Here is a 26,332-nt window from a genome sequence, read left to right as displayed (position 1 = left end):
GGGACACATATCAAGATGAACATTTACATTGCCTATGCAGGGGGCTTGAAGGGGTTCAAATAAGCCAAAAGAGGACTTTGTGGCAGCCCTTAATAAAATTGCATGGTACTTCTGGATATGTAAAGCGGGCAACTCGGTCCCCTTCTCATGCGACAATACTGCTACCGGGCTGTTTGGGCACTGAGCGCTGTCATGAGGTAGGCATTTCAAAAGGCTACCTTTCTCTGCTCTCTTAGGGGACAAACAGAATGACGAGAGAGCAAAAGGTAAGAGAGTTAAACTGCCTGTGGGGCTACCATTAAATAGAAAGTGAAACTTTGCCATGCATGGGCAAAACCATAGGTTTTATGTCAATGTCAAAGCTGAATATATTGTAGCTTACTGTTTTTTCAATGTGATGGCTGTTTAGGGTTTTTTTTTTTGTTTTTGTTTTTTAAGGATATACATTTTCTGCTAACAAAATTTAATTTGATGGAGGGAGGAGGTGGTGTTTGTAGCACATATCCACATTGCAGACCAGGGTTAGAACACTGCAGTTCAGCACATATGCAGTACATGTAGTGTGTTATTGGCTTTTTTTTTTTTCTTTTTTTTATTGAATAGTAAGAAAAAAACAAAAAAAACAAATGCAGCCCCCAGATCTAATGCTTGATAAGCTTTTGGGGTGTAGCCTCCCCATGTGTAGTGAAGACACATGGTACCAGGGGCGGGCTGACCATTTGGCCACTCGGGCACTGCCCGGGGGCCCCATCAGGATTGCCAGCCTCAGTAAAAACAGAGGCAGTATGTAAAAATCTGGGTTTTTTTTTTTGCATCTGTCTCTGAAATGTCCCTTACCGACATCCTTTTGGTCTATAAATCCTGAGATTATAGCTGCCTTACCTCTTCAGTACCTTCTCAGCCAATATAAACATGTCTGTGTATACTGTGTGATTGTTTACTGTGTGTGTATACTGTGTGGCCCCATAATCTCCGATTGCCTGGGGGCCCCATAAGTTGTCAGTCCGCCCCTGCGTGGTCCTGTTATTACCCATTATTTTCTTAAAACGTGCTAAGTTTCATATAACCCTTGAGTTTAAAGCCCATACCGCCTGGTAGTTTACAAGTTAAAAAGTCTGGGTGCATTTCTCTGCACAAGAGCCATCGGTGCTGCATACAGTTGCCCCATAGACTTGAATGACTGTTCGTGACTGCATGCAGGTACTTGTGTAAAATCCCAAGCACAATATGTGTTCGGGGTTTTAAGTTTGTACATATACACATGCTATGCTCCTGCCTAGGTAGCCTTATGGATAATCTCACTCTGTTGCTGGCTATATTATATAAATAAATGTATGTAATAAATATATGTAAAAGGAAAGCAATAGAATGGAAGATCGCATATGCCTCTGCCAGGGGCAAGAAAGCAAAGCTCCATATGTCTGGTCAAGGTTGTGATTGCCACCTTGCTGTACCTGAGGATCTCTGCGCCACAGGGGAGCCAGATGGATAGAAGAAAGCTGAACGTGAAGGAAGCCATTTCCTCCTCAACCCTTTCAGCTTGATTCCTTATCAATGGATGAAAGAGGTGGGCACTGAGCCAAAGAGGCTGTACGGAGCGGCATAGGAAAGAGGAGGGAGTGGAGACAGTGCCACGAGGAACCAGGGACAGGCAGTGCCAAAACGTGAAGAATGTGGAGCCCACTTTCATGTCTCCAGTCTGTCCTAAAAGAAGTGTGCCCTGAAAAGGCCAGCTATGAGTAGAAAAAAAATAAAAAATAAAAAAAACACAAACACACACACACAGCACAATAAGATCTGATTGGGTGATAGAGGGGATCAGAGGAATGTGAAGGCACCAGAGGGGGGTCAGAGATAAGAAGGTGGAGGAGGAATGGCTACTGATACCATAAATCAACAACTGGCAAAAACAACAAAAATAAATAAATAAAACTCTGAATTAGGCATTGCCCAGAAGGCAAACAAAAACAATGCTGACAAATCAAAACTTAATTTTTTTTACTATGAACAATCGAATGATTACTTTTTTTAAAGATATAAAAAGTGAAAATAGTTTCATCCAACATAATCAGTATAAAAATGATCTGCAATATCATGAAGGCTTACAGAAATTAGAGTTATTTATTTAGATATGTCTTTCAAGTTGCTGTTAACTTTCCCTGTTGATACTGGTATCAACTAGTTTGGTATTAGACTAATGCCACCATCTCTGACCCTTTCCATTAAACCAAGCTGCTCAACAATGCCTAATCCATGCGTCATATAATCCTCCTTAATACTGTATAAACTCTGGGTGATGTTTGGACATTTTTTTAATTTAGTGAGAACATCTTGGCCTATTTCAAAGAATAGACCAGTATCAAAACATTTCCAACATGGAGCGAGTAAAAATGGCAATGTCAAAAAAAAAAAAAAATAAAACTGAAGAGGCCAACCAAAAACACATAAAAACATTCAATGGGGAATTTACTGAAACTGAAGTAGATGTACATAGTAACCAATTAACTCCTAGGTCAGTTACACTTTGAAAATGAAAGCTAGAAGCTGACTGGCTGCTATGCATGACTGTTCCAGATTCTGTTCGCTCCAATCTTAGTAAACTGTCCCATGGGTAGGTTTATCCTAGCTAAAAATTTCAAAAGCAGTACGCATATATGTTCCTTGTTTTGTAGCTTCCCGTTTTAGGGTTCAGTCTGTGTGTTAATCTTGCCTCTACAGTTCAAGAGCCATTATTCCTCCAGTGTGAACATTTATGAAGGCATACTCCAAATTATGCTCCCCATAAACTGAGCCTAGTTGTGGCTACCATGTCAACCCCGACTTAGTGCAAGTATTACTTATTCACTTTGCCGAAAATGATTTAGTGAACTAAAGCCAATTTGATCAAGATACCACCTCAAATGCTAAATGTAAACAAATGGGCCTAGCTCTTCTGAGTGATATTATCAATACATGCCAATGGCCACATTTGATCAATAAATGGGAATTTGCTGCCTGGCATCTGAAGGGTGCTGAGGTTTAACTGGTTGGGGAGTCACTGGTTGCTACTACATTGTCATCTTAGTAACTAATAATGCTCTGTAGCTGACAGCATCTTAGCAACAAAGGATGCGCTACTGCCGGAGGCCTGAATGTGCAGCGAGGATGGAGTGTCCAGTATGAACACTCTGGCCTCAGTCCCCCCCGCCCTCGTGTCTTGATGTAATTTCTCCGACGGGTACATGAACATGCAATATTTGACAGGTACATAAAATTTGAGGCACCACAAAGTTTTAACAAGTGTTTACAATACGCTCTATGTATTCCAGGGCTTATTGTGGATTTAAAGCAGTTCTAAATGCCTGAAGGTAAAAAATAAATAAATAAAATAAACTGTGTGCAGCAGCCCCCCCAAATACTTACCTGAGCTCCCTCTCAATCTAGCAATGTGCTTTCAAGAATCAGCTCTGTGGGGCCTCCATCTCCTCATTGGCTGAGACAGCAGTGGGAGACATGTCAATCACAGCCAGCGAGCCAATGAGGAGAGGGGGCAGGGCCGAGCCATGGCTCAGTGTCTGAATGGATACGAAGAGCAGCGACTTGGGAGCATGCCTGCTTCGGTGCCCCTATCACAAGTGGCTTTCCCTAGGAGCACTCGACAGGAGGGAAAGACCAGGAGCGCCGGTGAGGGACGCAAGCAGGATTGGGGCTCTGTGCACAAACCGCTGCACAGAGCAGGTATGTATACGTTTTGTTTTTGTTTTTTATTATTTAATTTTGCCTTTAATATCACTTTAAACTGAAATCCATTGGGCTTTAAACCGTATGATTTAAAAAGATACAAGATCAATAAAATAAAAATTTATTTTAAAAAGGGTACCACATAATAGTATATTGAAAAAAAAACAAAAAAACACCACACACGAAAAACAAAAATGACTTTTGTACGAGAGTGCGTTTAATGATAATGAGAATGTTTAGTGAATTCCTACTTGTTTTTCTAAACCTTTTGAACCTGCTCAACAAGCTCATACATTCCATCTTTCAAGCACATTACTATAGATAGTCTTGAATTGCACTTTGACCAGCTTTTGAAAAAAAATAAAAAATAACCCAAGTGCAGGAAGCACAGGGGGTTGTGTATTCCTTTCAATATACCACAAGCTGATTAGAAAAGATCACAGGACGCCTGACTATAGTCCAGATACATGAAAATGCACAAAAAAATTAATAAATAAAAAAAATATTATTAAAAAAAAAAAATCTTTTATTCCAGTGTAGTAGCAGGTTACATTGAACATGCTCCTAGGAAATTCCCAGGGGTTCAAGGCGCTGAATGAAAGTGATGGCTCTTCATAGCTTGGACTAAGCTCCTTCAAAACAAGTTGTGCACTGCCCCCTTTGTCCTCTAATCTTGCTTTGTCACCATTGTCTATATTAAAAAAAAAAAAAAAAATCTGCCATTCCCTTGTTGAAGAAATCCGTTCTTCTGTTTTATACTAGGCCTGGGAGGCAGATGGTATGCAATCATTAGCCTATTGTCAGCAGCAGTGCTGGGGTAGATTACTAGTGTGTCTTGCTTGTCATGGCAGGTGCATGGCCTTGAGGCTGCCATCTGCCGAGGAAGGAAGTGTTCTCCTGGAAGATGGGACATACAAAATGTAAACAACAACACCGAATCTCCATTGATTGGCAGGAATCTCTGGTTCTCTGTACACGGCACAGCCAATTTCCATACAGAATAGACAACCCTTTATTTGTGATGATGACTGCTACAAGAAAACCTGTAAAACACCTTCACTAATACATAATCAAGGCCGCTATCTTAGGGCAAATTGGCTTTTGCTATTTTCATCCATTGCATAGCTTGCCCCCATTCATCATCATCCAGACAGGAAGGAAAGAGAAATTACAGAGAAAAAAAAAAAAAAATCAACATGATGTGATACATAATTCAATAAGCGATTAGAAAATTAAGTTAATTATGTCAGTTCAGCTCTAGTGAGACAGATAACAGACTGGTTTGTAGATCTCTGTATAGCCAAATCCAGCCCACAAATGTGTATGAAGAATTTTACAAGAAATATATATATATTTTTTTTTAAACAAACACCCACGCACGTTGCCCTTTGTTCTGTCGTGCCAACACCACACGAGTCTAATAATCACTGATATGACTAAATCTGGACTATAGTTTATGACAGATGTACAATAATCTATGGCACTAAATAATCTGCCTTCAAAAGACTCTTTATTACCTGTAAATATATATAAAAAAAAAAAATGTGAGATTATATATATATATATATATATATATATATATATATATATATATATATATATATATATATATATATAAATAAATAAGTGTGTGTGTGTGTGTGTGTGTATGAAGAAGCTAGAGACTAACTTACCTATATAACAACAAATACGCGTTTGCCAAACTATGCATATTTTATGGGAATCTTACAAATATAATCTCCATCTAAAAACACCACACAAAAAAAAAAAAAAAATTAAAAAAAAAAAAAACAACACACAACACTGGAATCTGATCAGCGTAGGCATTATTCCAGCCATTACGAGGTTTTCATTCATCAAATATAGGTAGACCATACATAATTACGTAAAGCTTTGTATTTCTAAGACTTTTTATTTATTTATTTTTAAAGTTACTTGAGACCGGATTCTTTTTATTTGACAACATTTATTATATATATATATATATATATATATATATATATATATATATATATATATATATATATATATATATAAATAAATAAAATAAAAAGGACCCCCAAATTGCATTGCTCACGTATAATTACATGCATCGCAAGCAAGTACCTTTCCTCTCCCAATAAAACCGATTAGCTCCCTTCATTCAGACATCCACTGACCTTGAATACATTTTTGGCACTGTGCACATGCTGAGCTTCAACACACACACTAATCCTGAACTCACAGGCAAAGCCTGGGGTCTTTTCAGGGCAGCATCCTTCCTCGTCTTTATTAGAGCTATTTATATTCATCAAGGACTTCATTATCAAGGAGGTGTTAGTCAAATGTGCACATTCTGGCCGTTAAATTGTGTGTCCTATTCAGCCTAAAAATATCAAAAACACTAAAAAGCAAGCACAGAGCTGGCTTTGGGCCACGTTGGTTTTCAGGCATAAAAGTTTTAGAGCGAGGGGCAGTCTCCTGTACCGGCAGTTTTTTTTAATTTATTTTTATTACCTACAACGTAGCTTGTGACGTTTTGTACCACTTTCCTACACGGTGTCAGATATGAGATCACTACATATTCGTCACTGCAGGATACTAGACTGTATTTTAAAGTGGTTGTAAACCTGGTTACACAACTTTTACCTACAGGTAAGCCTATAACAAGGATTACCTGTAGGTACCTTGAATATTTAATAAACTTGAACAGTTTAGGAGATATTCAGTATATGCGCTGCTGCCGACCTCACCGGCGCATACGCAGTAAAGAACCGAGGCAATGGTGCAGTTTCTTCAGTAGCTGTACTGTGACCGGCGGCACGTGCGGGCCAATCACAGCACCGGAGCCACGAACCCGGAAGTAACTGATAGAAGATGTCCGAGCTGTACTCGGAGGGCCGACGCTGATTCAGGGCATCGCTCTAAGGCAAGTATATCATAATGGGCTAGTATACCATGCATACTAGCTCATTATGCCTTTGTCTTGCAGGTTTTTTAAATTAAAAAACAAAACAAAAAAAATTTAGTCTTTTTTTTTTTTTAGTTCAACCCCCAGCCCCCCCCCCCCAAAAAAAATAAATAAAAAAAAAACCCCTGACAGTTAGTACAGCGATCTTCCCTGCTGTGCCATTGTGTTCTGACAGGGGGACAGCCCCCTCACCAGAACACTGCGGCTGTGGCACTGGCTGAGAGAGCCGACTAGGAGACGGTCAGCAGACTTTTTTCGGTTATGACTCTGACAGAAGCTAGCCAAAATGGCAGGCTTCTGTCGGACCGGCTGCCTTACACGCAGGCCTGTGTGTACTAGGCTAACAAAAAATAAATAAAAAATAAAATAAAAAACTTTTTTTTAAATATATAGGAGGAACCAAGGCTGGCCACAGGTAGGTCTAAGGCTGAGAGTTTGAGCATTTTTAGAAGTACATTACAAGTTTTTGTAGAACCATATTACAAATGTTTTACAGCTTCAGAGCTTCTTGTTTAGCCAATAGAATCTGCCAAAAAAATAAAGGCAACAAAAAAAATAGATAAATGGAGCACCATGTGGCTCGAAAAAAAAAAATAATCACGGTAGCTTGGTGGGAAATTATTGGCTGAATATTGACAGATATCAAATGCAGTCACTGTTTGGTGGCATGTTGCATACAATGGTGGCAGTGGAGACTCTTCCATCCACGCTGTTAAGCTGGTCATACATTGATCGGATGATCCATAGGTGGCCCCGTCAGCACCACCCAACTTGACAAGTCGATTTTGGTCAAGTGGAAAATAGTCAGTGAACAGTACCTACATCCAATGAGATGCAGGCACTGTTCAGGTAAACAGCTGCGGGTGCCGGCTATCAGAATACAATAATAGCCAGCAGAGGAGATTCCTCCATCTAAACTAGGGATTTCTCAAAATGTATCCAGCAGGGTTTAAACAAGAGAAATCTTAAGCCGACCAAAGACATTCATCGAGAACCAACAGAGATTCAAATCATATATGGGCTGGCTGAATGTACCAAAGTTGATTGAGCGATCAACTTGGGTACAATCAACCTGTTGGATTTTACATGCGATTATTGCTAGAGGTTGTTCTAGCCGCCAGCGATAATCATTGTGTTCTCCCAGCAAGGACGACTTCCCCTGCCCAGAGAATACAATTGTTTCCGCAGGAGGGATTCTCCCATTAACAGAGTCATGAGGCGATTTGGCCATCTTTAGCGTGTTTGGGGGAATTGATTTTCTCTTGTTCAGCCCACAGGACTAGGAGTCTAAGCTGCAATGCTCATCTATCAGAAATCTTACAGCTGCCAGTTAGGCGACACCCAGGGAGGTTGTGTCCTTTGTTTGGATTATACAATGTCACACATACCTCATGCTTAAAACAAATAACGACATACAGATAGAAAATGACGCATATACGGCATCGGGAGGCCTGAGAACCTAGACAGGTCAGGAGTTGTAAGATTCCAGGAACACACATGCATGTTAATTAATCTTATCTGGCTAATGGTTCCAATCTAGCTGGTTCCAACGTTTTTTAGTTCCTCTTTAGAGTTTTCTTTTTACATAGCACCGGTTTTTAAAAACAACATTCACGTTTTGACCTGCCTGCATTCCTTTCAAGGCAGTTTACAGCATTTGTTTGTCAAATGCTAGGAGGAAAGTTATGAATCATAAATTCCAATTTCTAGTTCTCATGGTTGAGAAAACAGTTCAACAACATTCTCACCACTATGCAGCTCTGCATTTTTTTTTTTTTTTTTTTAGAAACTGCATTGGCTATAAACATTTATTGCATTTTTCAGAATGTTAGGATATGTCAGTTATGGTTCCGTATCTCATCACAATACAAAAACTATTTCAACTTTTCTGTAAACTCAAACATTTTACACATTCCACAGAATTGAAGCCGATCCTATTTTCTACTGACACATGAAGGCTACAGTCGCAATAGTGTTTCATTAAATATATGTGGGATACGGCCAGATACGCAACACCTCTTCTGACGAGGTCCTGAATTCTCAGGCAATGTTGAAGGCTTGTTTTGCCTAATCATCAGTACCACCAAGACCTGGTCACAAAAGTCCTCAATGCTGGCCACGTGACCATTGTTAAAAGAAGCCTAGAGACATTTTTATTTCAGGAAGCCAATTATTTTACAGCTCCATGCATCCTACATATTTTATTGCAGCACTATCGTTGCATACACGAGTCACGCTCTGCGTTCTGAGTGGAACCTGCTGTCTTCTGGGACCTGTGTTTCTATCAGAAGACAGTGGGGGGAATGGAGGAGGGGCTGGACATGGTGTAGATCGCTGCGGATACTGCCAGGAAGTGGGAGACAGGTATCTGCTCCCCCCCCCCCAAAAAAAAGGTGCCAAAATGTGACACAGGAGGGGGGGGGGGGGGGGGGGAATTGGGTGGAGGAGAAAATTCCCAAAAAAGTGCAAGTTCCACCCAGACAGCGGAAGTTAAATTTGTGGCGAAAACTCCGCTTTAATGCACTGTATACATATATAAAAAAAAAAAAAAAAACAAACACACCACACACACACACACATCCCCCAATACAAGTTCTCCCCACCCCCATCCCTACACATGTACTTTAAGATCTCTTGATCCTGTGCTGTCCCTGTTTGCAGCCCCAGTTTCCTCTTCTTACAGGAGAATCAGGCAGCAGTGGTAGCCATTGGCTCCTGCTGCTTTCAATCAAATCCTGTGAGGAATGAGCATGGGGTGGGGGCGAGCCACGCTGCGGTCTATGGAAGCTCAGAGCCTGGCTCCAGAGCACACCCGTACGGGTGCATCCACAGCACATGGCTTCCTGGGGGGGAACCCAAAAAGAAATAAGAAAACTAAATAAGAAAAAAAAAAAAAAAAAAAAAAAAAAAAAAGGGGGAAGAATAGAGAAGGGGAACGGGAAATCCCAGTGGGGGATTCAAGAGAAGAAAAGGAGGTAAGGGACAGAGAAAAATATCTTTTTTTAATAAAAAAAAAAAATATATATATACAACACCACCCGCCCCCCCCAGACAGACAGACAGACACACACCACTTTAAAGCATTTTCAGCAGCTGATTTAACCCCGGTTAACCCTATAACCACACGTGCGGTGCAATTTAAACCCATTCATTTTGAATGGGCTCAAATCGCACCACAAGACAAGCAGCTACACTGCAATTGAACACATGGTAATTTTGTACCAAGTGATCCAGTGCAGGCAAACCGCAATGCATTTGCAATCAGTTTGAGGGGGTCGTTGACTTTGGATTGACACCTGCACCAGACTGCAAACACATTGCAATTCAGTGTCGGAAACACGCAGGGAACGTGGCGTTTCCCACACTGCATGCGTGTGAACCAGGGTTTAATCATTTAGGGCTCACACTCCAAAATGTCAAGTAAAGCGCCCCTGAAACGTCCCTTTTTTTTTCACAAGTCTAGCCACAAGGCAAAAACGTGTCATGTGAACAAGCCTGTAGAGTAGAAGGAGCTATGTGCGATTTTTTTTACTGTGAAGCAATTCATTTCATTTAAACTGTTCTCTGCATACACAGTGCTATACATTACAACTGGAGTTAATTAGTACATAAAACTATTCCTAAGTGGCGCTTAAATATTATTTCAAATCCCCTTTGATCACACACACTAGCGATGTTAACCATATACTTTGTTAGTAAATGCAGACAGATCAAATATCTTCCCATGTTCAATATGTTGTTTATATATAGAGAACAAATGAATGTAATCTTGTCTTGCCATCTTAAAAGTAATCAGAGGCAATCCTCAGCAAGCACTTCCTGTGCCTTAAGCAGCAACTGTTCTAGGTTCACTGCAGAACAAACTCTCCATTCAGAAAACTCTGCTGCATTCTATTTTAAAACTCAAAAAGGTAGACCGACACAGAAACAATTTAACTCTTCGAGAAACACTACGAGTCCACTTATTAATGACAAATACATGTGCCTTTCTACTGAGTGATCTTAGGAAGCACATTCACACCTGACATCGAGGTAGACATGGCAGAACCATTGAAACCCCCACATCAGATCATAGTTGCTCAGCAGTTAGCATTGCTGTCCTAACACTCTGGCACGCTAGATTTATTTCCACAAGGGTTATAAGTCTACAGAATCTTATATTTCTCTACGATTGTGCTTTTTTAAAACATTTTCTCTCTTAAAGTGGATGTAAACCCCCCAAAAAATGATGTCACAATGTAGAGTATAAGATTTCCTATTGCCACAAAGAGTTAATGCAGCTCTAAGAAATCCTCTTTTATTGTTCAGTCAGATAAATCTTGACAAACAGAAAAAGTTTGTCAAATCCTCCCCCTTACTGTGAGTGACAGGTGATTTACATATCTCGTGCACTGGCCTAAGAGACATGCATTATTTTTTTTTAATTCCCTCCCCCAATCCTTTCTTCTACTGCTCTGCCAGGATTGGATGTTCCACACCTCAACATGATTTGGCATGCTGAAGTCATGTGGGGACTTTCCTGTCTTTTCACTGGATGTTAGAGATCATAGCAGAAGTTCAGTGTAAGAAATACACAGGAGAAAATGCATATTGACAAGGGGAGTGTAGAGGTGGGCGGGGAGTGTCTAATGACATCACGACTCCACCCACTGAGCTCCAGACAACAGATCCAACCATAGAATCTGCAGTTTTCAGGTCTCATAGCAGACAGAGGGGAGACATTTGACAGGTAAAGATACATGCAGGAGGCATGTATATCCCTATAGATAAAATTTAGAAAGGATGACATCGGGTTTACATCCACTTTAATACCACACAACACCAATAAAACAAGGCCTTGGTGTGTGCCCACCCACTCTGTGAAGGGAAAATGCATGGAGTCAAATGGATCAGTATGGTATATAGCAGTACTTAGCAAAGCATTCATTTCAGGCAGTACCAAAGGTTGCCTAGATTATCATATTATATAGATGTGCCACAGTATTAGATGATGGTGCTGTAGCCGATATCTGGAAATTAGAACTCTGAGTAAAACTCTGAAACTGTGTGGGAGGCATGCATCTGTATTAATACATTGAGTCATTCCAAAACACAGGAGATTCTTGTTCTCCAGACATCCATGTTGCTAGAGAAGCCTTTCTCAAACCTTTTTAACATGGGAGGAACTATTGAAAATTTCCCGGTGCCAGCATGATAGTATGCTGCCATGGATTGGCGCCAGGAAAGGAACATTACGGTAAGTATTTCATACAATTTTCTGCTTTCCTGGCACCAACATGGCAGCATAGTACCAAATTTATCCTGCCGTGGATTGGCACCAGGAAAGGAAAAATTACAGCAAATATTTCATACATTTTTTGGTTTTCCTAGCACCAAATCGGCAGCATACTACCACTTGTAGCTGCCATGGACTGGCAAAAGGAAAGGAACATTACAGTAAGTATTTGATTCAATGTTCCAGTTTCTGGTCCCAAGGGTACACTCCTAATTATTAGATCTACAGCTCATAGTACTTTGGTGTGATGGTCAATGAGAAGAGTGCTCATTTGCAGTCAGCCAAAGATTCCTTGCTTAAAGTGGAGTTCCACCCAAAATGGAACTTACACTTTTTGAAATTCTCCCCCCCCCCCCCCCCCTCCGGTGTCACATTTGGCACCTTTCAGGGGAAGGAGGGAGCAGATATCGGTCTAATACAGGTATTTGCTCCCACTTCCTGGCATAGATCACTGCGGTGATCTACGCCACTTCCGGCGACTACTCTGTCCTCCCCCACTGTCTTCTGGGAGACACACAGGTCCTAGAACACAGCAGGGACCAATGAGGACATGCAACGCAACTCGCGCATGTTCAGTAGGGAACCAGGAAGTTTGTCGAGGATGGCAAAGATAGCTAATATTTCTTTGATGTCAGTGGTTATCGTCTAACAGGTAGAAGTTGCTCAGAGAGCCTCTAGCAACCTCTGAAGGAACCCAGGTTGAGAAAGGCTGCTCAAGAGTCTGCTCATGTCTACGATTACTGTAAAATCACTAGCGTAAGTGGCAGGTATGCGGTATGAAAATAAATTACTATTTTGTAGACAAAAAATTGTGCCAATGTTCTTTATAACCGGTTTCCGACCGGCACACGCCGATGTATGTCAGCAGAACGGCACGGACAGGCAAATGGGCATACAGGTACGTCCCTTTAAATTTGCCACGGTTCCATCTCGTGTGAGCACTAGCTGGGACCTTCGCGAGTCGGGTCGCGGGTCCGCGGACTCGATCGCCTCGGGGATACCCGCAATCTTCTCACGGGGAGGAAGAACGGGGAGATACTAATGTAAACAAGCATCTCCCCATTCAACTTAGTGACAGTGTCACTGATCTCTGCTCCCTGTGATCGGGAGCAGAGATCAGTGACGTGTCACACGTAGCCACGCCCCCCAGTTAGAAACACACCGCAGGAAACACTTAACCCTTACCCTGCCCCCTAGTGGTTAACCCCTTCACTGCCATTTACACAGGAATCAGCACCGACTGCTGTATGAATGACACTGGTCCCAAAAATGGGTCAAAAATGTCCGACGTGTCCGCTTTAATGTCGCAGTCACGAGATAAAAAAAAAATAATAATTTTTTTATAAAAATGCCATAAAACTATCCCCTATATTGTAAACGCTATAACCAAACCAATACACACTTATTGTGATTTTTTTTTTTTTTTACCAAAAATATGTAGAAGAATATGGATCTGTCCAAACAGGAAAAGATGCTTTATATATTTTTGGGGGATATTATAGCAAAATGTAAAAAATAATGCGTTTTTTTTCAAAATTTGCGCTCTTTTATTTGCGCGATAAACAAAAAAAAAAAAAAAAGGAGAACGCAGGGGTGATCAAATACCCCCAAAAGAAAGCTCCATTTGTGGGAAATTTTTTTTAAAAAAAACGTCAAATTTTGTTTGGGAGCCATGACCGCGCAATTGTCAGTTAAAGCGACGCAGTGCTAAATCCCAAAAAGTGCTCTGGTCGGGAAGGGGGTAAAATCTTGCAGGGCTGAAGCGGTTAAAACACATACAAGAAAATCAGAACGGTCAGCTTGCTCTAGCAAACTTTGCAAAAAAATAAAAATATGCATGCAGATATCTAGAATAAAATACTGTTAAAAAAAAAAAAAAAAAAAAAGGGGAAGTACATTTTATATTACGTAGACAGTAAATGAAAGAATACACAGAGTGAAAATGCCCACAAGTACTTTATAAAAACTTGCAGAAATCCCAATTATGGAGCGATGGTTGGCCAGTTATATTTCCTTGGGTTGCTCATGTCCTTGAGAAAGTGAAGCAGAGTCTCAGTGTATACTAATTGAACACAGTATTTATTTTTTCGTTGTAGGACGTTGCCTATGATAGAAGTAAGGTTTTAGGTGTTGATTCAGTCACTGAGTTTTAATACAATGGGAAAGTCAAAAGGAAAAAAAAAAAAAATAGGAGGAGGAGTGGAACATGATGTACTAGGTGAAATAGAAGAAACAATGGTCTAGTTCAAAGGGAATATTTGTGTCCGATACTAGCTGGAAAGCAGACACCAGAATCATCCTGCTGTGACAGGAGAGTACAAGCTAAACCAGAATGGGTTAGTTATCATTACTGTTAAATAACTGATGCACTTAACTTGTGTAAGAGTGACTATGTCTGAAAGTCACATGTTCCCTTTCCTTGAAAATGTAAATTATAGTTTGTACCAAGTGCTCCTAAATACCTAATGCAACATGGTAGACCAACACTACTACTTAAGTACCTTAAGCAAACCCAAGTGTAAATTGAACATAAGCTACAGGTAGATGACCGTATAAGGCTTCCAGCATATACTGCACAACCCTAAGCAGATATGTTAAACAGCAACTTTTTCTAGAATAATAGAAGCAAAACCCCTCTATCCCTATAGGGAAGTTCTTGCCCTCATGGCACAAGAAGGTCACAAAAGCTGTTATGTTTTATGCTGTGTACGATTTGGGGGAAAACAGTTCAATTGCTACATGGGCAAAGCTCCCTCTCTCGTTTAAAATACAGTCTAGAATTCCCTCAGTCTCCTCCTTCCAATGGTTGACCCTCCTTTACAGCCTTTGAAAAGATAAAAAAAATGTATATAAGATTTGTATGTAAAAAACTTTCACCAAGGTCTCCAGTGTAGAGCAAAAATGGCAGGAGGCTTTGGACCAGCGGTCTCTAAACTGTGGCCCAGGGGCCGGATGTGGACCTTTGCTTGCTTTTATCTGGCCCCGGAGCACTAGTCTACTAAAGGACACCAACGATGGGGCACCATTTCTCTCATTAATACCAATGATGGGGAACTGATGCCGGGGCATTTTCTACAGCCATTAGCCACAGTCTGGCCCACCTAAAGCCTGAAGAACAGTAAACTGGCCCTTTGCTTAGCAAGGTTGGAGACCCCTGCTTTAGAGATTCCAATGTTATCTTAAACATTTCATATTTGTTAATAGTCTGTGTTTCCATTTACGTGTACTAAAAAAGTATCCCGTTTACTTTGCATTGCTTTTTTGGTCATCCTGCCAATCCCCTTGCCATTTCAAACTAGTCACACCACCACATCTATCCAATCATGGCCAGTTTTCTTCTTTGCATTCCATTTGAACCACAGCCTGCCTGATTTCCATCGGTCAGACTTCTACTGACATGCACCCCTGCACAACTAATAATTGGGGCAAGATCAGTGTACTGTCGTTTCTCTGCCTCCTGCTGACATGACCACCTGGAGTCTCCACCCCCCCCCCCCCCCCCCCCAAAAAACACAAAAAACACCTTATCCTAAAACAGGTCCAAAAAATGTTTTTTTTTTCTGCCAAGGGAACTGGAGTTTTAAGCTCAGGGTGAATGGAGCCTTAGTGATCTACTATGGTTTGACAAACATAGTACAGAAGAGAAGAGAAAAAAAAAACACAAGAGTATCTATATCTAAGCACTAGATGCTGTGTGCCAAGGTGCAACTGCACTAAAGCAACTTGGGTGCCCATGTTTAAAATAGAGATTCTGCAGCACTTGGAGGTCCTTCTGGTGTTCAAGTGCCTGTATGCAGACTTGGGCAAGGTCTAATACTGTTTCCATATTTGAGCACTAAAATGTTGCACTACAAAGTGTAATTAAAGCAACTTGGCTGACCTTGTAAGCTCAAGGAGCTTACAATCTAAGGTCCCTAACTCACAATCATATACTAGGGCCAATTTACCTACCAGCAGGTCTTTGGAGTGTGAGAGAAAACCGGAGTACCCAGATGAAGCCCACGCAGGCACAGGGAGAATATGCCAACTCCAGGCAGGTAGTGTTGTGGTTGGGGATTCAAACCAGCAATCCCTTTTTACTGCTAGGCGAGAGTACTACCACTACACCACTGTTCCGAGAAATATATATATATATATATATATATATATATATATATATATATATATATATAAAAAAAATTCTCTATTATGATGAATCACTGCAAATTCACATGGTACCTGCAATAAGCTTACAGATGTTTTTTTCCTAAACGCCGAACCATAACATGACGTGGCCTATCTAAAGAATGCACTGCCTGGATCTGGTCCCAATAAAAAAAAAAAAAAAAAAAAAAAGTCCTATACAAGGGGATGTGGTTGTGCAATGCTATTTAAACACCCCTAGGATACCAGTCTCACTCACTACACCTAGAATGGCAAGGGATATGGGATCAAATTGTCAGTACAAATTACTACAAAAAGGTTCTCAATGTAATCCTAATAGGCCATAAATGTAAAAGCAATTTCTCATACAGGCTGCAGTTTCTTAACATGTGCAGTGAAAAAGAATTACATTTTTTTCCATCCAAGCTATACAATTTTTTTTTTTTTTTTACAAATTTGAGAAATCGATACGGAGGGAAAAATAAATAAAAAAAAACCACCCAACAGGCTACTGCCATCACAGTTTTGACAATCATTAAAGAAGTATTACATTTAAAGCATTCTACACTGCTTAAAGGAGGTAGGCCCAAAAAAAAAGTTAGACTGGAAACTGACACTTGATGGATTTGCCCCAAGCTGGCTTGCCCACTCCTGCCATACACACCCATCTTATTATCAGGCATGGGGGTGGTACAGGAGGGGTAAAATAACCTAGAACTAAACTAAGGACCTCAGGAGTTACAGTTTCAGTGACACTCTGTTGGGTGTCACACTTGGGTACCTTTACACGCCACTATAAAAACTACTTACAACAGTGGCCTAAATTATTCATCTTAAAGGAAACTTGTACTGAGAGAAATAAAATGGCTGCCATTACTGAAAATGCCAATTACTTGGCTGTCTTGTTTCTTGTACTCCTTACAATGGTAGCAAATTCTGTTATACCACTTATACCTCTAGGTAAGCCTATAATAAGGCTTACCTGTAGGTACTGTGGATATCTCCTAACTTGCACCGTTTAGGAGATAAATCAGCGGTTGGTGACATCACTGGTGCATGCACTCTGAAGTGCACTGTATGCTGGACCTTCAGAGCCCGTGCCGTAAACGGCGGGTCCTGCATGCATGCAGGACACCGCGGGAGTGACATCATTGAGCCCCCAGCCACTCATGTAGCTGGAGGCCACAAAATCAGAAGAGATGGAAGCCCTCTCAGTGGTGACAGTGAGGCACTGCAGGGCTTTGTTTTGAGAGAAGTCTCTCATAATGTGCTAGTATGCAATGCATATTAGTACATTATGACATTGCCTTGCAGGGGACAGGGGACAGGGGACTCCCCCCCCCCCCCCCCAATTCAGTGGCGATTTACCACCACTTTAAGAGACCTGGAACAAGTATCAGATTAGGACAATCAGAGCTCCACCCTCCTCTGCATACTTGTTGCAAGCTAATAATTTAGAAAGCAATGAAGCCATTGGTTTATCATGACAGACCTAGAACCAACATTTTTAGAAGGAGAGGTGAGCAATGGCAACCTCTATACTTCCTCAGTTGTAAAAGTGAAACAAAATCTTGACCTGACTTACTGCAGATATCAAAAGGAATTTGAATAAAAAAATAAAATAGCATTTTTTTTTCTGCTTCTTAATGGTTGAAATTAAAATAATGCCTTGGTTTCCAATTCCCGATTCATAAAATTCTGTATTTCTCCCACTCTGCCAGTATAAAATTTCATAGGGACCTTTACTATGTTCCATCTCTTTGGTTTACTGTACGACGTGTTATGCTTTGCAGGTCCCCTTGGAAAAGGAGTAGTACACAATTCACAAGAGTCTCCTACAAAGCAAAACAAATGATGAACCCCTCCCCATTCCATGCTAATCTCCGACAAGCTGGTCTTCAATGGCAAAACAAGCAAAGCGTAACTAGCAGAAGCTATTCTACTACAAGCCATTTCTTTGCAGGAGAAGGAACACATTCATAAACCTTTTAAACATGGCAACAATAAACAATGTCATAATACATCTGTAGAATACTGGACTAAAGAGCTATTCACACGTTCCCATTCCATGGCTGAATATGTATTTGCAATCGTAGTGGAAGTCTTCTGCTTATTTAACCTTTCCCTTATAAAAGAGGATTACATGGCTCTTCCAGTGCCTGTAGACATACCTTACGAAATTGGCTTCAGACACACAGGATTATTTATCAGTTCTGGGGATGGAAATAAAAAAAGAAGGGTAGGAACCCCCAACAACCAGATTTCAGTTTACTATAGCCTAGTCAATTCATGCTGCTTGGTCTCCTACGTGAAACATCATCTGATTACTCATGGCTCCATTAAACACTTTTTGGAATATTTTTTATATGGAAAAAGTATTAGCTACATGCACCAAAATAGACATTTAATTTAAATAATAAACTGTACTTGAAGCCATTACTTAGGAACATCCTTCAGGTTACAAAAGACAAGGTTTTCCTATTCAGCTGTGCTAATACTCGGATTAAAAATATGATCCTATAGTTAAGAAGGTGACAGTACTTATACGTACATAAAAGTGCACAGGAAATTAATTTTTCTCCCAACAGGATACAGAGACATGATTGGTTTCATATAGTACCTAAACAACTGAACTACAATGATGTTGGCCAAAAAGGCTCTTATTCATTCTTTAAAAATAAATAAAATTATATATATATATATATATATATATATATATATATATATATATATATATATATATATATATATATATATATATATATATATATATATATATATTTTTTTTTTTTTATTATTATTTGAATTTTTTCCCCCTCATAAAATAATTTTAAAAAAATGCATATATTTTCAACAGATTTGCATTTAACAACATAAACTGTGCATAATCCCAAAAATATTTTGCAATGCAGAGCCCAGATTGACATGACATGACAATGTCAAATGAGAAAAGTGTCCATCCCTTGATCCATATGTCAGTGAGTGACAAGGGAACAGGGGGGGGGGGGGGGAGCTTTGTGCTCCCTTCTGGTTAAAGGTTAAAAGAATGTGTGCCTTTGATGTCTCTGTAAGCAGAGACATGTGGGCTTTGCATTGTTTGTGTGAATCTGAAGAAAAAGTAAGTGAACCTTTTTTTTTTTTACTACAACCAGGCAGTGGGATGCGACTGCACCCACTGTTCATATAAATCAATGGAAGCCATGCAGTTGTGGGCTTTCCTTATTACCGGCTACACTAATTCATTAGACCTGACTCCAAATGCTGGATGGTCTGTAAACATTTGCTGTGGAACACATTTACAGTATTTATTTTAGATTAAAGGGACAGCATACTCCTGAAAAAAAAAAAAAAAAAAAAAAGGTAGTTGCAAAAAAATGGTAAATAATCAATGTATTTGGTAATAGACAAAATGCATGTATACACCTAGGATTATTTACAAATAGATGGACACATTCATTTCGGATTCACCAATTTAAAAATGAAAAAGTTCCTTTACATATGAGTGAAGAGAAAAAAAAAAAGTTTTGTTATCTTACAAGATTAAAGTGGGTAGCTATTTTACTGTACACGTTTGTAACAGTGGGGTTTGTTTACTAAAGCTGGAGTGCAAAACCTGGTGCAGCTCTGCATAGTAACCAATCAACTTCAAGGTGTTATTGCCAAAGCTTAATTAAACAAGCTGAAATTAGAAGCCGATTGGCTACCATGCATAGCTGTACCAGATTGTGCACTCTCCAGCTTTAGTAAATTAACCCGTGTTGTAGACCATTCTCACCTCTGACAGTGGTGGCACCCTTCATTCCATGTCCCAGGAAATCCATGCTTGGATAGGACCCAATGTTCAAACTGGCAAGTCCCAGAGCAGGCAAGTGTCCTCTGGTAGAGGCTTGGGATAGCAGCAACAGGTTTCGATCTTCAGGTGACAAGTCAATGGCAATGTAATTAAGTCCATTCTGGAATCCTGCTGAGGTTTCCCTGCACATGGGGCTGCCACATTCGCCAGCTTCCAAGGTTTCTCCAGGCCTCAGAGACACATTCTCAACCGAGGCCGAGCTGTGCCTCTTGGGACTATGCGCAAAGGAAGGCGATACAGGAGTCACTTGAGTGGTGGATGAAAAAGTCTCTGAACTGTGGCGACGGCGCCCCCCTTGGGAGTCTGCTCGGATGACCTTAGCCCCCATATGTGGATCCGGTGGAGGACTGTGAAGGCTAAATGCCCCATTCATCTTGTCCATAAGCACTGTGAGGCACTGTACACCAGGAACTGGACTTTCTATAGGTAATTTTGCAGCGGTAGGTGATGCCATGGGGGAAGATGGCTGTGGTGAGGTCTTCCTTGGGCTCATTTCGGTATAGTCTGAATTTGGGCATAAGCTCGTTGAGGCTTTCGGTTTTGGTGAAGGAGGCCCAAAATCCAAGTTCATATAGTCTGAAATAGGGGAGGGCTGAGGCCCAGACCCAGAAGATGAGGAAGATGGACTCCCTGCAGCAGACATAGGTGCAGAGTCTGAATGGGGAGTTTGTGGAGGCAAAGGCAAGGAATCTTGTGATCTTGTTTCTCCAAAGTATATGTGAATATATTCCCCACCCGGAGGGCTTGGAGGTTCTGGTGGATGCTCACTCATGCTCGGCAGAGTGCGAAGTGCAAGACGAGAAGGTCGAGCGATTCGGCCATGGGGAGAAGAGGAAGCTGGAGACCTCATCAAGACATAAGGCTCAACATCTGCTGGGCTATTATGTTGAGGTGCTGTTGAATGACTCTGGCAACAGCAATTTTTAGGCTGCATGAAGAAATAATCAGGGGGAGTAAAGGACAGTGGCTCTGCAGGGGAAAGTCTATGCTGTACAGGTACTGGCCTTGTTTTAGACGCGCACCACATTGGCATATAGCCATCTGGTGAATCTTCCTGAGAACTGCCACCAATGCTTGTCCGTGGCTGTAATATTTGCTGAGGGGCAGACACGCTTGCTGGGCTCATAGGAACATAATCATTGGAAGAGGAAACAGTAACAGCTCCATGGTTCATGGGCATATACCCATCATCCTTGTGACGCCCAATTTCTACATCCGCATAGTCTTCTGGATAAGGATGGCATGTTTTAGGAGATGATGACAGAAGACTAGAACTACCCTTGTATGTGGCACGCACAAGGGTTGCTTCATCCAGGGAAGCAGAGGAAAGATGAGGAGTTGCAACTTTTTGTCTTCCAGGTGTAGTTAAAGAGTAAGTTCTCTTCCTTGGGCACTTCTCTATTGCTGAACATTCCATGCGTCGGGAAAGGCATTGGCAACCACCACAGAAAGATCTTTCCATTGACATGTACCCATTCATGTCTCCTGTGTGTGGTGGAGTACCAGAAACGGAGTCTGGAGTGCCACTCCGGCAACTTAAATATGCTCGGGCTAAGTCCCCTGGACTGGAACTATATTCATCCAAAGACATGAAACCTGGGTCACTAGGTGACCCAGATGCAGATGCGTTACAGCTGGAAGGACGTGGAGGGTTTAGGGGGTCACAAGCAGAGCCATGGCCACTACTCCCAGAGGAGATGCTAACTGGACTGGCAGCAGATGGTGGAGAATGCGGGACTGGCATGGACATAGACCTGCTGTGTTGAAGGGGACCAGGAGCAGGAAACAGTTTCCCATTTCGACCACCCAAACTCAATGTATGGGAACGACTTAGTGGAGCACGAAGAATACTTGGACTTAAGGGACTGCTCAAGACCGTCTTGTTGCTTAAATTATCTCCTTCACTAGCAGTGCGGAGACGAGAAGACTGATTTCCGGGAACACTTGATGAAGTTGAGGGGAAGTCAGTGCGGGTTCTCCTGGCCAGGCCAGTCTGACTTGGTGGCAGCTGTGTATGATGTCGTCTTCCTGGTACGCTGATGGGGTTGGAACTTGAAGACTGGCTTTTGCTGCGAGGCCTAAATTCAGCTAACTCCTTCATAGCCTTCATAGCCTCTAGAATAGTCTCATGAATGCTCTGGGCAACCACATTATCATCAACCTGCATCCAGATCTCTCCAGGTCCAGTGGACGCTGAGCGCCCCACCTCCACGAAAAAGTAGTTGTCTGAGTGACCGCAACGTCGAATGTTCATTAGCTGAAGGGTCACTGAAGGAGTTTCACTATTCAGCCGCACAAAGCTGATACTTCGTGCAGACAAGCACAATCGGTGCACACCAATCAAACTTTTAATTTGGCCCAGACCCCTTGGTTTCAAGTTTACTTGCCAGACCTCTCTGTAGGCTGCGTTGGCTGGCGTTATCAGTCCATAATTTGGGTCCTCAACCAATGCCAGATGGCTGCTACAATTAGTGCCACAGCTGGCAGTCCCAGAACAGCAGCATCCTCCTGTACCTGTACTTCCATTTCTGTCTTTCTCTCCTCTACCGCTACCAAGCAGCTCGGTGAGAGCCCGATACCAGCTCTCCTGCTCTTGCTCAGTCTCTGCCGCCACGGCAAAGTACTCGTCACGGGTGTAAAGGGCTATCAGGTACTTGTTCTTAGCGTCCGCCCGCTTGTTGATGTTCAGACAGCTATCCAGAGAGATGACCCTTTTGGCCGCGGCCGACTTGCTCCTCCACTTCTTCTCACTCTCGTAGTACTCCAGCCTGGCGGGGGTGCACCCCTCCCCGGGCTCCTTCAGCACGAAAAATCGCTTGTGGCCGTGCTTCTGCTTGCGCAGGTAGCCGCATTTTTTGACGCTACTGCTGCTGCTGTTGTTGTTGAGGTTGTTGGAGCCGGTGGGCGGAAGCGGCTGCCCCGAAGCGGGAGGGCTGGCCATCTTCTTACCTGGACGCCGTATTTCCCCGGCCAATGCTTGGCTCGCGTTGCGTGGGTGACGGATGTTGGGATTTGTAGGTTTCCCCTTGCTCTACCGTGACCTTCAGAAAAAAGAAAAAAAAGAAAGAAAAAAAAGAGGAGACTTGTGTAAGATGCAGTAACGTACAGACGGTCGCTTTTTTTTATTATTATTATTATTATTATTAATAAATAAATATTGCAGGCAAGTTTTAGTCTACTACGAAGGATGCAGCGATCCTGAGCCACCCAGATGCTGCATTGATGTGACGTATATGACACATAAACATTCTCTGAATGAAAACAACATTGAAATCAGGAGGTAGGTACCCTGATCTGCACATAAACACCGCTCACTTACCTTCCAATGCAGCCGATCAGCTCCGAGTAAACATGCCGAGCTGTCCTCCTCATAGCCGGTGAGTGCAGCAGCTGATCGCCGGTCTGCTGTGCTGTCTAGCCATGCCGGGGGCTCATCAGCTGCTCTGACCAGGAGATCGCTCGCTCTCTGCAGACACCGCCACCGCGCACAACCCGCTCCGATCCGCGTTCAACAGTAAATAGCACATCTCATCGACTACCCGGGCTAAAGAAGCAAAACAACATGTGACGTACCAAGTTACCGACCTGAGGGGGGGGGGAGGGAGGGAGACACATCTACACACATACCAGGGGAGGAGAGGGGGTGGGATCGTACATACAGGGGCGGGGCTGTCCATCAGCCTGCGTCTCCTGCTGGAATTGGTCGGAGGGTGGAAGACGACGCTGGCGAGCTCCATCTATGGGCAAAGGAGGCGGGGCTGCCGGGGCAGACGGCAACTTCTAAAGCCAAAGCCCGCCCACAGTCTACCTTCAGCTGCGGGACTCCGCCTCCCTCCTCCTCCTCCCCCCACCTAGAGCTGTCAAGGACCAACGCAGGAAAATGACCGCCGGAGAACACGCCGCCTGTGTAGAGGCAATGCAGAAGGCGCTGGTCGAGCATGGTGTCCTTCACTGGGGTCACTGCAATCCGGAGGAGACCTCACCCGGGGGGCTGGTGACCTTACTGCACCCTGCAGGGGGGTGGGGGGCAGAATGCAGACAGGCGTTCTGCAGCGATTCATGTTCTTACTGCAAAGCAGGGAGTAGTGTGAAGGGTTAACATGGGCTGATGATGAGGGCCCCCTCCCCCCCACTATCATTAATCAGGACTGGTTCTATAGTATCCCAGACAGTGCATGTCTCATCACCATACAGGCAACCCGATCAACGCACATTCATGCCTTATTCCCCCCCATCAACGCACATTCATGTCTTATTCCCCCCATCAACGCACATTCACACCTTAATCCCCCCATCAACGCTTGTTCATGTCTTATTCCCCCCCATCAACACACATTCACACCTTAATCCCCCCATCAACGCTTGTTCATGTCTTATTCCCCCCCATCAACGCACATTCACACCTTAATCCCCCCATCAACGCTTGTTCATGTCTTATTCCCCCCCATCAACGCACATTCACACCTTAATCCCCCCATCAACGCTTGTTCATGTCTTATTCCCCCCCATCAACGCACATTCACACCTTAATCCCCCCATCAACGCTTGTTCATGTCTTATTCCCCCCCATCAACGCACATTCATGCCTTATTCCCCCCCATCAACGCACATTCATGCCTTATTCCCCCCATCAACGCACATTCACACCTTAATCCCCCCATCAACGCACATTCACACCTTATTCCGCACATTCACGCCTTAATCCCCCCCCCCATCAACGCTTGTTCATGCCTTATTCCCCCCATCAACGCATATTCACACCTTATTCCCCCAATCAATGCACATTCACGCCTCAATCCCCCCCATCAATGCACATTCACGCCTCAATCCCCCCCATCAATGCACATTTACGCCTTAATCTTCCGATCAACGCACATTCATGCCTCAATCCCCCCATCAACGCACATTCAAGCCTTATTCCCCCTGATCAAAGCACATTCACGCCTTATTCCCCCTGATCAAAGCACATTCACACCGTATCCCCCCATCAATGCACACTTATGCCTTATTCCCCCGATCAACGCACATTCACGCCTTATTCCCCCCCATCAATGCACATTCATGCTTTAATTCCCCCGATCAATGCACATTCATGCCTTATTCCCCCGATCAACGCACATTCACGCCTTATTCCCCCTGATCAAAGCACATTCACACCGTATCCCCCCATCAATGCACACTTATGCCTTATTCCCCCATCAATGCACATTCATGCTTTAATTCCCCCGATCAATGCACATTCATGCCTTATTCCCCCGATCAACGCACATTCACGCCTTATTCCCCCGATCAATGCACATTCACGCCTTATTCCCCCGGTCAACGCACATTCACGCCTTATTCCCCCGGTCAACGCACATTCACGCCTTATTCCTCCAGTCAACGCACATTCACGCCTCAATCTCCCCATCAACGCACATTCACGCCTCAATCCCCCCCATCAACGCACATTCACGCCTCAATCCCCCCCATCAACGCACATTCAAGCCTTATTCCCCCTGATCAACGCACATTCAAGCCTTATTCCCCCTGATCAACGCACATTCAAGCCTTATTCCCCCTGATCAAAGCACATTCAAGCCTTATTCCCCCTGATCAAAGCACATTCAAGCCTTATTCCCCCTGATCAAAGCACATTCACGCCGTATTCCCCCCCCCCATCAATGCACACTCACGCCTTATTCCCCCAATCAATGCACATTCATGCCTTATTCCCCCGATCAATGCACATTCACGTCTTATTCCCCTGGTCAACGCACATTCACGTCTTATTCCCCTGGTCAACGCACATTCACGTCTTTTTCCCCTGGTCAACGCACATTCACGTCTTTTTCCCCTGGTCAACGCACATTCACGTCTTATTCCCCTGGTCAACGCACATTCACGTCTTATTCCCCTGGTCAATGCACATTCACGTCTTATTCCCCCGGTCAATGCACATTCACGCCTTATTCCTCCGGTCGACGCACATTCACGCCTTATTCCCCCCATCAATGCACATTAACGCCTTATTCCCCCGGTCGACGCACATTCACGCCTTATTCCCCCGGTCAACGCACATTCACACCTTATTCCTCCGGTCGACGCACATTCACGCCTTATTCCCCCCATCAATGCACATTCACGCCTTATTCCCCCGGTCAACGCACATTCACGCCTTATTCCCCCGATCAATGCACATTCACGCCTTATTCCTCCGATCAATGCACATTCACGCCTTATTCCCCCGATCAATGCACATTCACGCCTTATTCCTGTATGTGTGCGTCAACCTGTGCCTGCGAACAGACATATGGTGGAGACTGTTCGGGGGGTACGTCTGTATGCATGCACAGGCTGACGCGTAGACCCCTCTATAGCCATTGATGTCTATGGCCGGCTGTACGCAGCA

The 26,332-nt window shown here is 42.9% G+C and overlaps 1 protein-coding gene across 2 annotated transcripts in view; it reads right to left on the bottom strand.

The window, feature by feature from the left end:
• Window positions 1–23,526, bottom strand: part of IRS2 (insulin receptor substrate 2) — a 37,915-nt gene extending 14,389 nt beyond the window's left edge. Inside the window, exons 1-3 of one of the 2 annotated variants that reach the window (XM_077482899.1) lie at window positions 23,261–23,526; window positions 19,864–22,982; window positions 18,260–18,301 (exon numbers count right to left, since the gene is read on the bottom strand). In XM_077482899.1, coding sequence (XP_077339025.1) covers window positions 18,261–18,301; window positions 19,864–22,882 — 3,060 coding nt within the window. In that variant the 5' untranslated portion in view covers window positions 22,883–22,982; window positions 23,261–23,526 and the 3' untranslated portion in view covers window position 18,260. The remainder of the gene's footprint in view (window positions 1–18,259; window positions 18,302–19,863; window positions 22,983–23,260) is intronic. The other variant, XM_077482900.1, reaches the window with a different exon arrangement.
• Window positions 23,527–26,332: the final 2,806 nt, after the last annotated feature.

This window comes from Lithobates pipiens, unplaced genomic scaffold (assembly GCF_037356315.1).
Source record: "Lithobates pipiens isolate NorthernLeopardFrog02 unplaced genomic scaffold, aLitPip1_a1.2 Scaffold_16, whole genome shotgun sequence".
In the NCBI taxonomy this organism is placed as follows: domain Eukaryota; kingdom Metazoa; phylum Chordata; class Amphibia; order Anura; family Ranidae; genus Lithobates; species Lithobates pipiens.
Note: the sequence above shows the minus strand (reverse complement) of the source record. Positions and strands in the feature narration are given on the sequence as shown.